Here is a 15,000-nt window from a genome sequence, read left to right on the forward strand (position 1 = left end):
CTGCTGAGAGTTGCAGCTGCTTACTGTTGCTCTCACTGCTGCTAGCTGCTGCAGGTGCTGTTGCTGCTGCTTGCTGTTGCTGCAGGTGCTGTTGCTGCTGTTGCAAGTGTTGTTGTTACTGCTGTTGCTGCTCCTTCACCTCCAACTCATACTCTTTCTCCCGCTCCATCCAACTTGGGCCCTCCACCCGACTCCTCTACTACCCCACTATTCTTCACCTCTCCTCCCTCTTCCCTACCAAGCCCAACCTCCTCCTTAAGTCTCCTCTAACCTAGCCAGTCCTTCCACCCACTCTACCACCCTCCAGGCCCTCCTACTGTTCCACTAATTCACCACAAGTCACCCTCGTTGTGTTTCTTCACTTGAGAAGATACATTTATGTACCAGTTCAGGACATGTGATAAATAAAGAAGAAGGCAGCACAATACCGTGACAGAAACAATACACAAATAATCCGCACATAGGAAAGAGAAGCTTTGGACAACGTTCACATTAACAAAGTCACAGTGTGACTTTGACAGTGTGACCATTAACAAAGTCGCAGTGTGACTCTGTTAATGGTCCAAGTCGGACCGAAACGTCATCGTAAGCTTCTCTCTCCTATGTGCAGGTTATTTGTGTATATATAATAAATGTCCGGAACAGTACATTAAGTGCCTTTTTTTTACACATGTTCGTATCAGCATACCATTTACTACCCTTCAGGTGAACTTCACGTGGAGGTTCAACGGGTCGTCTGAGGGGGAGGCACTGCCACTGCAGTCAGTGATGAACCAGGGCACCTCCTCCATGCTCAACTACACCGCCTCCATGGAGCAGGACTACGGCACCCTCCTCTGTTGGGCCTCCAACAGAATAGGACTGCAGAAGGATCCTTGCGTGATACATCTCATTCCTGCAGGTCAGACACACGGTACTCAACCTTCCGCTTTTGTGTTGAGAAGGGAAAGGGGAAGGGAGAAGAGGAGCAAGGATTGAGACTGGGAGAATGGGAGAGAATGTGAAGAACTTAGGATGAGAGTTCTGGACAGGGAAAGGAGAGCTTAGGAGACGGAACTTAGGAGAGGAAGGTTTTAAGATAGAGATGGTTAAGGTAAGAAACAGTGAGGCAGGACGAGAGAAGAGAGTAAATCAAAGGGAGACGGGAGGGTGCAGGAGAAAATGAGGCGGCTGAGATAATGGGTGAGGAAACGGGAAAGAGGCGAGAACAGCAGTATGGAAAAGAAATATTGTAGAGGTGGTGAGGAAAAGAAGACAGGGGAATGGAGATAAGTAATGTGGTGGTGTGAAGAATGAGAGGGATACAGATATTTGAATATTTGGGAAATAGGGGTGTGTGAGAGGGAGGGAGAGAAGGAGAGGGAGAGAGGAAGAGAGGGAGAGAGGAAGGGACAAGGAGAGAATTATTTATAAAATTAAAAATGATGAAGTAAAGGAGAAAGACGGGAAAAAGGAAATTGAGACAAAGATAGTGATGAAATGCTTTGAGCGAGGAACAAAGGCGGCAAACACAGCCGGACAAGAGATGAAAGATGAGGGGGAGGGGTAGGAGAGAGAGAGAGGAAGATTAATAGACAAAACACAAATGGAGCAACAAATATAACCCCGAAAAAAGCTGCCGTGGAGCTGGGAAAGCACCGAATATGCATACACGCATAAACAAGACATTATATGAAGCATACATGCACGTTTGCACACAAAAGATGGGGTGGTAATCTCATTCTCATTCACACACACACACACACACACTAATGGACTGACAAAAGTCAACCATACACACAGTTTCAAGAATAGGTATAATCAGGGCCTAGAGGCCAGTAGAAAGGTCAATACAGAAACACACACTGGTGGAGTGCTCACCCGGCTTTGATGGCGGCCTACTACAGCACTTCACAATAGAGGTCTAGGATCATGACACTCTTCTAACTCGTCCAGGTAAGCACAATGCCATCATCATTTGGGTGCATGAGCACACATGCGCGCGCGCACACAAAAGACAATTGCTTATCGACAAGTGGCTATATATATATATATATATATATATATATATATATATATATATATATATATATATATATATATATATATATATATATATATATATATATATATATATATATATATATATATATATATATATATATATATATATGTCGTGCCTAATAGGTAAAACTGGTCATTTAGCAAGAACTCATTTAAAATTAAGTCCTTTCTGAAAAATTTTCTCTTGTACGTTTAAAGATATATTTTTTTCATTAATGTTAATGTAAAAATTTTTAATTTTGCACCAAAAGAATCTTAGAAAACTTACCTAACCTTATTACAACAAGCGCAATTTATTTTAGCCTAACCAAACTAAATATGTTTTAGATACGTTTACAGTAATTTAATATTAAACAAAAACAATGAAATATATTTTTTTCGTTAGGTTCAGAATTATTTCTGCGAAATTATTGCATACACAAATTTTCGCTTGTCTTATATGGCAAGATGAGTGTTGCTATTTAAGCCAAGATCGCAAGTTTTACATATTCGGCAGAGAGAGAGAGAGAGAGAGAGAGAGAGAGAGAGAGAGAGAGAGAGAGAGAGAGAGAGAGAGAGAGAGAGAGAGAGAGAGAGAGAGAGGGAGAGAGAGAGAGAGGGAGAGAGAGAGAGAGAGAGAGAGAACTGCAGAGGATATGTTCACGACATACAAAATACTCAACGGACTGAAGCGAATAGGAGTAAACTGTCCGAGATAAGATGACAGGGAATGACGCGACATAGATGGCAGCTAAAGACTTACTAAATCATGAATTGTATTTAATCACTTTCATTGGTTTAAATAAATTTCAGTGATTTAATAGATACTACCGGGACCTGGAGGCCAGCAGTCAGTAAAGATTAGTCAGGAGCTATGACTCGACACCTTGAAGCAAAACTAGGTTGACGACATATCACTCTAAGTAGAGCGCTGCTGAGCTCTATTTAGAGCTAAATGTTCTCTGTAACTAAACGATTTCTCCCTTCACTGTCAGAAATGTTTGTGATCACATTATACCATTCAACACTACCAGACAAGTTCATCTAGAAGTAGGTCAATATTGTTACAGTCAAAGGTTCTTGAAACACTGAGTTGCCAGTGTTGCAACGCTAGTCAGAGGATGTAAGGGTCACACAGCTTCTAGGTAATGGGTGGCAATTCTTTGGATCAACAGAACTTCCTTCATTCGCCTCAAGGCTGATGAAGGGATTACTCAGAAACACGGCTCTATATCATTACCGCTTCCCTTCACTGCATTGTACAGCTGGCATTCACATCCTTATTATTTACAAACTCTGTCCAAAAGTCGATCAGAAACTTGTGTGGCTGTCCAAGAGAAAAATGACACTTGTTTTGGTGCATAACAATAGTTTTACAACACGTTTTTCCTGTGAAGTTGCGGACAATTTTCTGTGACAAAAGAAGTGAAAGAGAAATAAAGATGGAGTGGGGAAAGGGAAAATTGGGATTGTGTGTGTGGAAATGTTAGGGAATGAAGTTTTTTTTTTTTACCCCTGCTGCTAATTTCTTCGTCAGTTCTCTTCATCAATGTTATTTTTGTATTTCAGGGTAAATCCTGTGTTAGTCACTTTCGCGCTGATGCCGTTATTTTGCACTCTTTACACTTAAGTCATGACCATTCTTTTTCAACACTCACTGAACCTCGCATTTTATAATCTAACTGCCTTGTTTTATCTTATGTATTCTTTACCTCTTCTACTGACCTCCAACAGATTCATTAAGGCCGAGATATTGATCATCTAAATACCACTACCTCATGTCTTCCACCGTCTGCTGTATTATTCTCTACTGGATTAATAAAGGCTGGCGAAACATATCCGCAGTAAAGTTTTCCAAGTGCTGCACAAGTGTCTTAAACATCTACTTTCTTTAAACTTGCTTTTGCCTTTCAGTGAGCACTTGCAACTTCAATAAAGTCAATTCAACTAAAACACACTTTCAGTCAATTATATAAAATCATGCGCTTGCCGATTACCAGGATTTCTTTGAAAACTCTCATCTCCAAGCTCAATCTTCTATCATCATCCTAGGCATTACGATCACTTTTGATATGTTCTGGAAGCCTCACATTCTTAAAATTGAAAAGATTATCTCTAGAAAGTTGGGAATTTGGCACAAGTTTTGATCTTTCATCGTTTCTTATTTCATCTCTAGAAAAAGCTCGTTTTCCTTTGCCTAGAGTATTTATCATATTTCTAGATAAGCACTTCGCAAAATGAGCTCAGTGCAATTGAGATGCATGCTACTGATACTTTTAATGCATTTTTAAGTTGTAAATACCTTTTTTTGTCAAGGATCTAGGAAGGTCTAGACTTCTCTTATTCTCTGGAATTACTGGGTTATAAATCCCTCTTGCTCTCCGGGAAATAACTGGCTGTAAAACCCTCTTGCTCTTACGTAACTAGCTAGTTGCAAACTCCCTTTTGATATCAGGAACTGCTTAATTGTAAATATGTCTTGCTCTCTAGAATTACCTAGTTATAAACCCTTCAAAATATCAGGAATTAGCTAACTGTAAAGCCTTCTTGCTCTCGAATCATAAAGGGTCATCATCTCTGTACTCACTTTTTAGATGGCAATCGATTCTCTTCTCGTTTTGTTGAGTGGCTAATGACTTCCGAGCGGGTAATTTTGCCTCTGATGTGGCCTACTCTTCCTTTGTTGTTGCCTATTTTGTCTTTATTGCCACTTTTTCTTTGTTTATCTTGAATTTTTTGCATTCCCTTCCTTTGTTGTGATCCATTGTATAAATAAATTACAGAGGAGGAGAAGGAAGAGGAGGAAATAGAATAGTGAAAGTATTTAGGAAAAAGATCAGAAAAGAAGGACGATTAAAATGAGAGGGAGGGAAATTAAAGTGGAGAATCAGAGTGAGGAGAGTGAAAGAGGAAAGGGATTACATGGGGAAGGTAAAGTTGAGGGCAAGAAGTGAGTCCTGTGACTAACTTGATACTTATCAACTAAGTGCTGGTCATAAAGTGTCATTTTAGTTGACACACGTTACCACATGACATTTCCGTAGAGCGATTCAAATGACTTCCCACGCTGTTTGTGGTATAAGAAGAGCATGCCAGTAATACAAACGATTGTTGAATAACATGACCCAAGTCTTTTTTTTTTCTCAGTTGAAAGCTGTCGCTAATGGCAGAGAGATGTGAACTGTGAGTGGAGAAAAGCAGAGCGGACCACTGACCAATGCATGTGTGTATGTTTCTGCGTGTTCGCAGGCCCTCCTGACCCACCAAAGAATTGCTCCATAGCCAACCAGACGAGCGAGGCGCTGGTGGTGGAGTGCTCACCCGGCTTCGATGGCGGCCTACCACAGCACTTCGTCATGGAGGCTTGGGACCATGATACTCTTCTCTCTAACACCTCCAGGTAAGTACGGTTCCATCACACACACACACACACATGAACACAAAGTGGAGGTAGAGTCCATACATAGCTTTAAGAAGAGGTATGATAAAACTCATGGTGCAGGGAGACAGTGGACCTAGTAGCGACAAGTGAAGAGGCGGGGCCAGGAGCTATGAATCGACCCCTGCAACCACAATTATGTGAGTACACACACACAGTTGCTCATTATCACTGCGACGAAATTCATTCACGAGAGGTGTACACGTGCACCATAGCAATGTTCTGTAATACAACTACTGTCAGTGGCAACGTAACAAGTGGAGAACATCGGAAAGAAAGGTCGACATACTAATATAAAATTATAAAAATATTGATACAAATACTGTGAAGAAAGCAAATATGTGTGTGTGTGTGTGTGTGTGTGTGTGTGTGTGTGTGTATGTGTGTGTGTGTGTGTGTGTGTGTGTGTGTGTGTGTGTGTGTGTGTGTGTGTGTGTGTGTGTGTGTGTGTATGTATGTATGTGTGTGTGTGTATGTGTGTGTGTTAAACTCAAGCACTTTTTTATACCAGAGAAAATACTCCAAGAAAACTAAACACAAACAACAAATAAATGCGACCGTGTGATAAAGCATAATAATATTGGTTCCAAACTTGCAACTTCCACCCAAGATATAAATCTCACACTGACGAACATAGTATTTAAGAAAGAATGTAAGCTTCCCAACAGCAGTGTTGTAGTATGAACACGCATGAAACAGTCATCCTTTGTATTATTCTCTTTATGATGACGAATTAAACACTTGTGCTACACTTGGGTATCTTTATTATGGAAACGTTTCGCCAACCACAATAAAGATACCTAACTCATCCTGTCTGTTCTTTGAACCATTTAACTATGCTCTCTTTATAAACCAATCGTTTGCGAGTCGAAAACAAAAATAAACCACGATCAATCTCGTTATTAAGCTCAGGATATCACACACTGGGTTTACAGCCATATAATTATGCATTAGACAAAATAAGAAATGACAGAACAGTTATTAGGGATAAAAGAGTGCAAAATAGTAGAGAGAAAGGCGTAGAATTTGTTGGGGAGGGGTATGACTGAGGTGTATAAATGGAAAACTTGGGTAAATAAAGGAGATAAATAACGTGCTAAAAATATCTAACCAAAATAGGACTCACAGCAATGGGTTGAAATTGGGAAAAATTAGATTTAGAAAAGATGTAGGAAAGGACTGGTGGATTATTATTATAATCAAGAGGGAAGTGCTAAACCCGTAGGATTATACAGCGCCTGTGGGAGGGGATGGAAGGTATTCAGGGTTAATTCAGGGAACTGGAGCACAGATCCAGTTCCCCAGATCAAGAGCCCCTCACCAGCATCAAGGCCTTCCTTGAGGGGAAGGACTGGTGGAACAAACTCCCGAGCAGTCACATGAGTGGGTGTGAGTGCGTGAGACAGACTTGCCTAGCATGAGCCAATAGGCTTGCTGCAGTACTCCTTCTGTCTTATATTTTTATGTTCTTTAGATGTAAGAAAGGCTAAGAATAAAGAAAGTCACAATTGTGTGTCTGAAACAATTTCCTAAGTCACATCTAGCAGAATACATCCTTAGATGCCTTTCGGACAATCTTGGATCATTATTAATGCTATTTTTCTTGCTGTTTTTCTCATAGTCGTAATTTGATAATGGGGTAGGAGGAACCGAAACTCTACCCAAAGATTTCTCTCCACTTTACGAGTTAGATGTAAAATGAAGAAGGTAGGTTACAAGTTCCCAAACAACGGTCAACTTCAAGAACTAGTGTAGGGTTTAGAGAGGTTGCAAACATTTTTGAGTATAAACTATGTTTATATCAAGTAAAATAATACTTGATACATAGTATCAAGTATTATAAATTATGTATTAAGTAATATAAAACTGGAGAAAATTATCTTCACTGTCATGAGATGAAAACCTTCAAGGCTGGTGCCTTGATGCTAGTGAAGGATCCTTAACAATAGGAATTGAAATAATCATCCATTTCTTTGGCTGCCTTTATGATCCTTTTGGATTAACAATTCACTGTGATTAATAATAATTAATAATAATAATGATAATAATAATAATAATAATAATAATAATAATAATAATAATAATGAGCGCAAACACAATGCAAACTTTCAAGAAAACGCCTGTAAAAATATTTTTTGAATAACGATCTTAAATACAGTATATGAGGTCACCTGGCGCAAACAATAGTCTTGTTTTCTTAGCATGTTACCCCTACACAGAATAGAAGATATTACCCCTACACAGAATAGAAGATATTACCCCTACACAGAATAGAAGATATTACCCCTACACAGAATATAAGGTATTCTATTATCTGTGTTTTTATGCCCTGTAAAATTTCCTTTTTTATTCCTCATTTTCGTCTCCTCTCTGAAAGTTAACATTAATATTAACATGTGCGGACGAGCGCGTTTTGTGTGTAGGTGTCCGTATTTTTATGTGAGCAAGTGTGCTGTTACTATTCCGAATACGTATATATAAATGTAAGTAAAGTCATTTTGAACATTATGTAGCAAATTGAACTCTTAAATTCGCTGATTAAATTATAAATACTTTTCAGAACATGGCATTATATTCAATCAGACAACACGGTATTAAATATATTAATTTACATAATAATTAAAGAGAACTGTGAAGAACAGAGTTTCGAACATTTTTCACCTAACAAAACATTCCATTACCAGCAGCCCGGATGCTGCGATCATTGTGTGATATTAGAGTTGGCAGCAGCAGCAGCTGGTACACTGGACACAGCTGGACATCCTAGCAGCAGCTGGTGATAGTGACCTTCTGTCAAGCAGCCAATCTCTCTCTGCCCCTCCCGTCTCGTATCCATCCTTATTGTTTTGTCGTCTATATTATCAAATAAATAAAAAATTGAACATATGAAAAATACAACAAATAAGAGTACTTTAGCTTATTTATGCGCTCAGATCTATACTAGCACTTCCTACTCTTTTCTACATCGATTATGTAAATACATTAGGGTTACGTGTGTCATGTGAGTAGCAGGCAAAGAATCGATCCTCCATCAACACTTATACTGAATGTTCCATATGGATTTAACGATTCGCCTGAAGCATAAGATTACTATTGCTAACGAGCCAACAAAATTTTCGTTATTCATCTGATATTTTATTAGTTAACCAAAAAAATTATGCCTACCAGCAGTTAACTACTGAAGAACTTCGATAACTTCGATAACATCGCAGTTGTCACTATACGTTAACAGATTTCAACCATCTACATATTGCGAGGTTAACTAGGTTTGTACAAGGTCCCAAAACTCTGCTACTAGACCCCACTGATCTAATTTTCATACATTCCTTTTAGGCACTTCTGCAATATTTGGAAACTTAGAGGAAACGTTTCGCCAACCAGTGGGTTCTTCAGTCCAACACAGTGAATAACAGAGTAATACGAAGAGGAGTTTGAGGTAGTCAGTCCCTCAGCATGGAGCCGATGTGTTCGGTTTATCCGTCTTGATAAACTGAACACATCGGCTCCAGGCTGAGGGACTGATTACCTCAAACTTCTCATCTTCTGTTATTCTCTGTGTTGGACTGAAGAACCCACTGGTTGGCGAAAAGTTTCCTCATTAAAGATACCCAAAAGCTGCACAAGTATCTCATTCTTCATATTATCGGTTTTCAAAGCCATTTTCATTACATTCCGTCTAGGACTAGCATAGCACAGTGATCAATACACTCATGGTTATAAACGTAGTCCAGTCAATTACGTCTGCCTGTCTGCATACACATTCATCTTTAGTCTACACATATGGCCCAGGCAACCACACCTGCTGCCCGAGGACCTCAGAAATCTATCTTGGGTGTTCCCTCTCGCAATACTAAAGCTGCTGCTCCACGGATATTCTGGGCTCAGCATGCAGGGGCACTGCTATCATTCTGCTTCAAAACGACCTAATAAAATCCCAGACTCGCATAATTTATCACACAGAAATGATTCCTTGTTTATGGATAACTATCGTCTCTGATATCCAGTAATTTGTACATTCTTACCGAATGTTATTTCCAGATACCGAATCTGGGTACTCTGCATCATCTGCAGCAACCCTGATGATGACGCTGCTGCTATACGCCTGTGAAGGGATTTTTCACCAAAATAATTCGAGTTACCCTCCGTTTCCTCGGATCGGACATGATTAATTTCTATGCCTCAGGCACTGTATGACGCGTACTGATTTTAACGTTTCTCTTCGATGATAATAAAACACAATACTAATACTAAAAATAATAATGACAAATATAAACTAATTATAATATTGTAAAGATGCAGGACAATTTTAAAGAATTAATATATATTTTTCAATTGAATATTACGTGCATAGTGAAGCGATAAACCAATAATGTCAAAGAACACTTGATGAATGGAAGAGGTGAGGGATAATCAGGTTGATCCAAGGAGAGGGGAGCGCTATCCTTTAAATGGAGAGCCCTTCTCGAGCACTAAGGCACCTTTCCACCTTTCCTCTTGAAGGGTGAAATAAAGTAAAGCCGGACTCGCGGGACAAGTGTCCATGAGCAGAGCTGACTAACACTTTGTAAAATTCCCTCAGCACTCAGCAAAGTCTCTACCGGAATGAGCAACCTGAGGGGACTCGATATGGTCACTGCAAGTAGTATTACGCCCAAAAGTGTTAGCGACATTGCTTTATGCTCGTTTCGGTGTACTCTTCTCTTGACTCGCGGCGAAATATCCTTCACTTTTATCTTGGCGCTCGGCGTTCAAAAAAAAAAAAAAAAGAGGATTGAAGATTTATATCAATTTGTGTTCTTTATTCAAGTTGACGACGATGTTTACCGTAAGTTTCTCACTTTTAATAGTTGATTGCACAAATAGCCTGCACATAGGAGAGGGGAGCTTACGACGACGTTTCGGTCTCTCCTGTGTGCGGTTATTTGTGTATTGTTCCAGATACGGTATTGTGCCTTTTTGTTCTTTAATAATCGAGTCTTTGTACTTGTTAAATACCAGTCGTTGGTGAAACGTTGTGACGCTATAGACTTCACTGCACTGTCAAATTTCCGAATATATAAATTTCAAAACATGGTCTGAATAAATTGCAAATAATTTCGAGCCGCAATATCTCCACCCATCCTTCGTTACTTACCGAAGATACAACACAGCTGAATGACATCCAGTCATTTCTCCTTGTGGAAAGCTGTGCACAGAGCGAAACTATGTTCCATTAAAACCTTGCTGTGTACTGTATCGACTCAGCTATTATTAATCGAATTGACGGGGATCTTAGTTTAAAAAAAAAATTAATCTTGTGTACAACTTTGTGCATTTTCTAATATATTTACTTTTATCAATGCTTCTACTTATCTACCTCTTCCCTCTACTCAGCAGCAAACAACTGCTATTAGAGACTTTTCATCAGTTGTTTCCAAAAGAATTAAAGACAATTTGTAGAACAATTATTATTACTATTATTAATGTCATGCAGCGTTTATGGTAGAAGCAATCGGATGCGATCCAAGGAATGGGAGACCAAGTCCTTTTCATTTAAGAATCCCTCATATGCACCATAGCACCACTTGAAGGAGATGCAGAAACCTTTATTCGAACGTTTCGCTCTGAGTAGAATTTTTTTTATCACATGGGAGTGAGATGTTAGCCTAGCGATAGCTTGTTCTGCAACGGGTGTCTTTTCATCACTATTATCGGCAGCCCGCCATTTGGATCCGGCGCATCCAAAAGACACAGGGAAACCAGTGCTCGAAATGGTCTCTGAAATCTTTATCACAGTTCCGTTCGAAAGGTGAAAAAAATGGTGGAAATGGGCCTGCCAACCTGCGAATCACTTGAGCGTTGAGAAAAACAAGCTGAGGGGCATGACCGTATCGAGGAAATCTGTGAAGTTGACTCGAAAACGAATTTCTAATTTGCACACACGCCTTCATAATGAGAAAGAGAGAGAGAGAGAGAGAGAGAGAGAGAGAGAGAGAGAGAGGCAGGGAGGGAGAGAGAGAAAGAGAGAGAAAGAGAGAGAGAGAGAGAGAGAGAGAGAGAGAGAGAGAGAGAGAGAGAGAGAGAGAGAGAGAGAGAGAGAGAGAGAGAGAGAGATAGAGAGAGAGATAGATAGATAGATAGATAGAGAGAGAGAGAGAGAGAGAGAGAGAGAGAGAGAGAGAGAGAATGCAAAGGTATTTTAAGAAGCCTAACCCTTACATTTAGATATAAAAAGAAATTATTCCCTTGCCCTCGTAATAATACCATGAACTTTCACTGCTTTCACTCTCATTTTCTGTGCTCTGACTACCGTTTCCAGTGCTTTACCATAGTGTTCACGGCTTTCACGCTTTTACCTGTTTTCAGCATCGTCTTTACTCCTCTCACCGTCTTCACTGTTCACACCACCCCTGCCATCACCACAATTGCTTTCACAGCTACTGCATTCATCACCACCTTCTCTGCTTTTGACACTAATGCTTTCCAATAAACCCTGCTTAAATGTACGAGATCTTACTCATTTTCTCTAAACGAGATATATGTATAGATGTATATTTGTGTCAAGCTAATCGTTGTGCATCTCTCAGCGCAAAGGACTGGTAGAGGCTGGAAACTCAGTGAATCGCAACAGAATATGCTACCAATTTGTAAAGGCTGAATCTTTTCTTTCCTGGCAGTGCTGGGGCTACGAGGTCACATCCAACGGGACTAAGAACGTTATGTTTTCTACACACTTCAAGGTGCCCTAGTTTACAGTACTGATAATTTTGTCAAAGGATGTTTTGACGTTCTCTACCCCATAACCTGTCGCTGACTTCACGGTGTTGACAATGTTGCCTGACAACTTTCTGATTTGTGTAAAGTAAAAGGGCACAAGTGCAACTAATGTGACATTTTACTGTGGCAACGTTTCGCTCTCCAATAAAATGTCACATTAGTTGCACTTGTGTCCTTTTACTTTACATATTGTCGGTAATTCTACCAACTTTATTACAACTTTCTGATTGTTACCCAAAAGCCTCGTGCCTTAGTTTATAGTGCCTGAAATGCTTCCTGACAACTCTCTCACTTTTTTTCGCAAAGAACCTAATGCCTAAGCTTACTATACTGTTAGTGATGTCTGATAACACGCTGACGATCTCTCTCCCGCAGCCTGGCGCCGGAGTTTGTGGTGCGTGGGCTGGAGGCTGGTATGGGCGTCACGTTGAAGGTACGAGCTACTAATGCACGCGGCCAGAGCGCCTCCGTCAACTTAGAGGCTGATATCATGAAGGTCGCAGAAAAAAGAATGGGTGAGTAGCCTTGATCCTAAGTTTGTTGATGCGAGTTTATACTCAACGATTTGTGTACGTGTGTGCATTGAGTGATTTGTATAGATGTTGGTTACTTACACTTTGTCTACGTATACACAACGATGTGTGTGTGTGTGTGTGTGTACTCATCTATTTGTAGTTGCAGGGGTCGACACAGTGTGTGTGTGTGCGTGTGTGTGTGTGTGTGTGTGTGTGTGTGTGTGTGTGTGTGTGTGTGTGTGTGTGTGTGTGTGTGTGTGTTTATACTCACGTATTTGTACTCACCTATTTGTGGTTGCAGGGGTCGAGTCATAGCTCCTGTGTGTGTGTGTGTGTGTGTGTGTGTGTGTGTTTTGCGCCTACGTGCGTGCGTGCGTGCGTCCGTGCGTTTTAGTAATGCGGGGTGAAGTTGTCAAATGTACAGTGGTATGCGAGGTTTAAGCTCTTCAAGATCAATAATCCTAGAGGTAACTCCAAACCATCTTTAAAAGTCATTACTTTACCTCCATTCATAGGAATTTCAATGTTTGCCACAGCAAAGCTGTTTTTCCTGCGAAACGTGTCACATCTCGTAAATTCCAGGCAGTTCATTATATTCCAGGCCGTTTATTACATTACAAGCAGTACATTTTCACGGTAGTTCATTATATTCGAGGCAGTTCATTACGTCCCAGTTCACTGCATTCGAGGCAGTTCTTTATACTGTAGACTGCTCATAATATTCCACAGTGTTCATTACATTCCACTTCCCTACATTCCGGTCAGTGCATTATATTCCAGGCATTTCAGTATATTCCAGACGGTTCACTAAATTCCAATCCGTTCATATTCCAGTTTATCATCCAAACAATTCGTTATGTTTCATAGTTCAAAATATTCCAGATAGTTCATTATATTCCAAGCGTTATATAATTGTCCAGAACCTTCATTATATTCGACAGTTCACTATATTGCAGAGAGTTCACTATATTCCAGAAAGCTCATTATATTCGGTAGTTCACTGTATTACAGAGAGTTGACTATCTACTAGAGAGTTGTCTATCTTCCAGAATGTTGACTATCTTCCAGAGAGTTGACTATCTTCCAGAGAGTTGACTGTCTCCCAGAGATTTGGCTATCTTCCAGAGAGTTGACTATCTTCCAGAGAGTTCGCTATCTTCCAGAGAGTTGACTGCCTTCCAGAGATTTGGCTATCTTCCAGAGAGTTGACTATCTTCCAGAGAGTTCGCTATCTTCCAGAGAGTTGACTGCCTTCCAGAGATTTGACTATCTTCCAGAGAGTTGACTATCTTCCAGGGAGTTGACTATCTTCCAGAGAGATGACTATCTTCCAGAGAGTTGACTATCTTCCAGAGAGTTCATAATATTCCAGAGAATTCATTATAAGTTCTGAGGAAGAAAGTTGACATCGCTTGCCAACTACTGTCTTTTTTCCTGTCTGGTCAATTGTGGAGAAGTTTCTCTGCATATTAATGAAAATTGTCCTCAGGATGTCAGCCATTTAGAAGTTCTGTCTAAAAAATCTTTTGGTAAATCGCTCCTGTCTAGAGTAGTTAAAATAATTGTTTAAATGTTGGTCGGAAGTGAAAACAAAAAGTTTCACTCATTGGAAAGAACACTTTTCAAGCTTTGCCAATTTCTGTGTGTCGGCAGAATAAAAATGAAGTTAAAAATTTTCTGTGGTGTGTGTGTGTGTGTGTGTGTGTGTGTGTGTGTGTGTGTGTGTGTGTGTGTGTGTGTATGTGTGTGAATGTATGAATGAATGTATGTGTGAATGTGTGAATGTATGTATGTTTAAGTTTATGGGAGGAACGAAGGCTTTCAAACGTGACTTACGAAAAAACAGTCTACCTGGAGGGTGTTCCGGGGGTCATAATCTGCATATTACTGTCCAGCATCTCCTTCAAGGTTATTCCTCTGGCTTTTACGTGTTTCTTGCAGGCCCTCCTGAGGAAGTGTTCGTGCCTCCGGTGGTGGGCGCCGTAGTGGGCGGTGTGGGCGCCGTGCTGGTGCTGGTGGTAGCAGGGCTGATCCTTACACATTACGCCCACAGAGCACGCCCGCAGAACCACACTCCGAAAACCGAGTCGCCGCCCACCCTCACTAATGTGTACGTGGGCGGCGGCAGCGGGGAAGAGACTCATACCTTGAGCAAGTCTGGCAATCCCGACGTTGTTAGAGGAACAGGTGAGAGGTTCAGCGGCCCATAGAGGTCTAGAAGCCCTGGTGAGAGGCTAAGGGCCCCGGTGAGGGAAATGGGTCTAGGAG

The 15,000-nt window shown here is 40.5% G+C and overlaps 1 protein-coding gene across 4 annotated transcripts in view; it reads left to right on the forward strand.

Annotated features, from left to right (window-relative positions):
• The window catches only part of LOC128689666 (nephrin-like), a 204,234-nt gene that overhangs the window by 164,745 nt on the left and 24,489 nt on the right, over nt 1-15,000 (forward strand). For 2 of the 4 annotated variants that reach the window (XM_070087492.1, XM_070087494.1), the window contains exons 9-12: nt 706-913; nt 5,272-5,422; nt 12,593-12,732; nt 14,674-14,919. In XM_070087492.1, coding sequence (XP_069943593.1) covers nt 706-913; nt 5,272-5,422; nt 12,593-12,732; nt 14,674-14,919 — 745 coding nt within the window. The remainder of the gene's footprint in view (nt 1-705; nt 914-5,271; nt 5,423-12,592; nt 12,733-14,673; nt 14,920-15,000) is intronic. The other 2 variants (XM_070087493.1, XM_053778025.2) reach the window with 1 other exon arrangement.

Source organism: Cherax quadricarinatus, chromosome 22, assembly GCF_038502225.1.
Source record: "Cherax quadricarinatus isolate ZL_2023a chromosome 22, ASM3850222v1, whole genome shotgun sequence".
Taxonomy (NCBI): Eukaryota; Metazoa; Arthropoda; class Malacostraca; order Decapoda; family Parastacidae; genus Cherax; species Cherax quadricarinatus.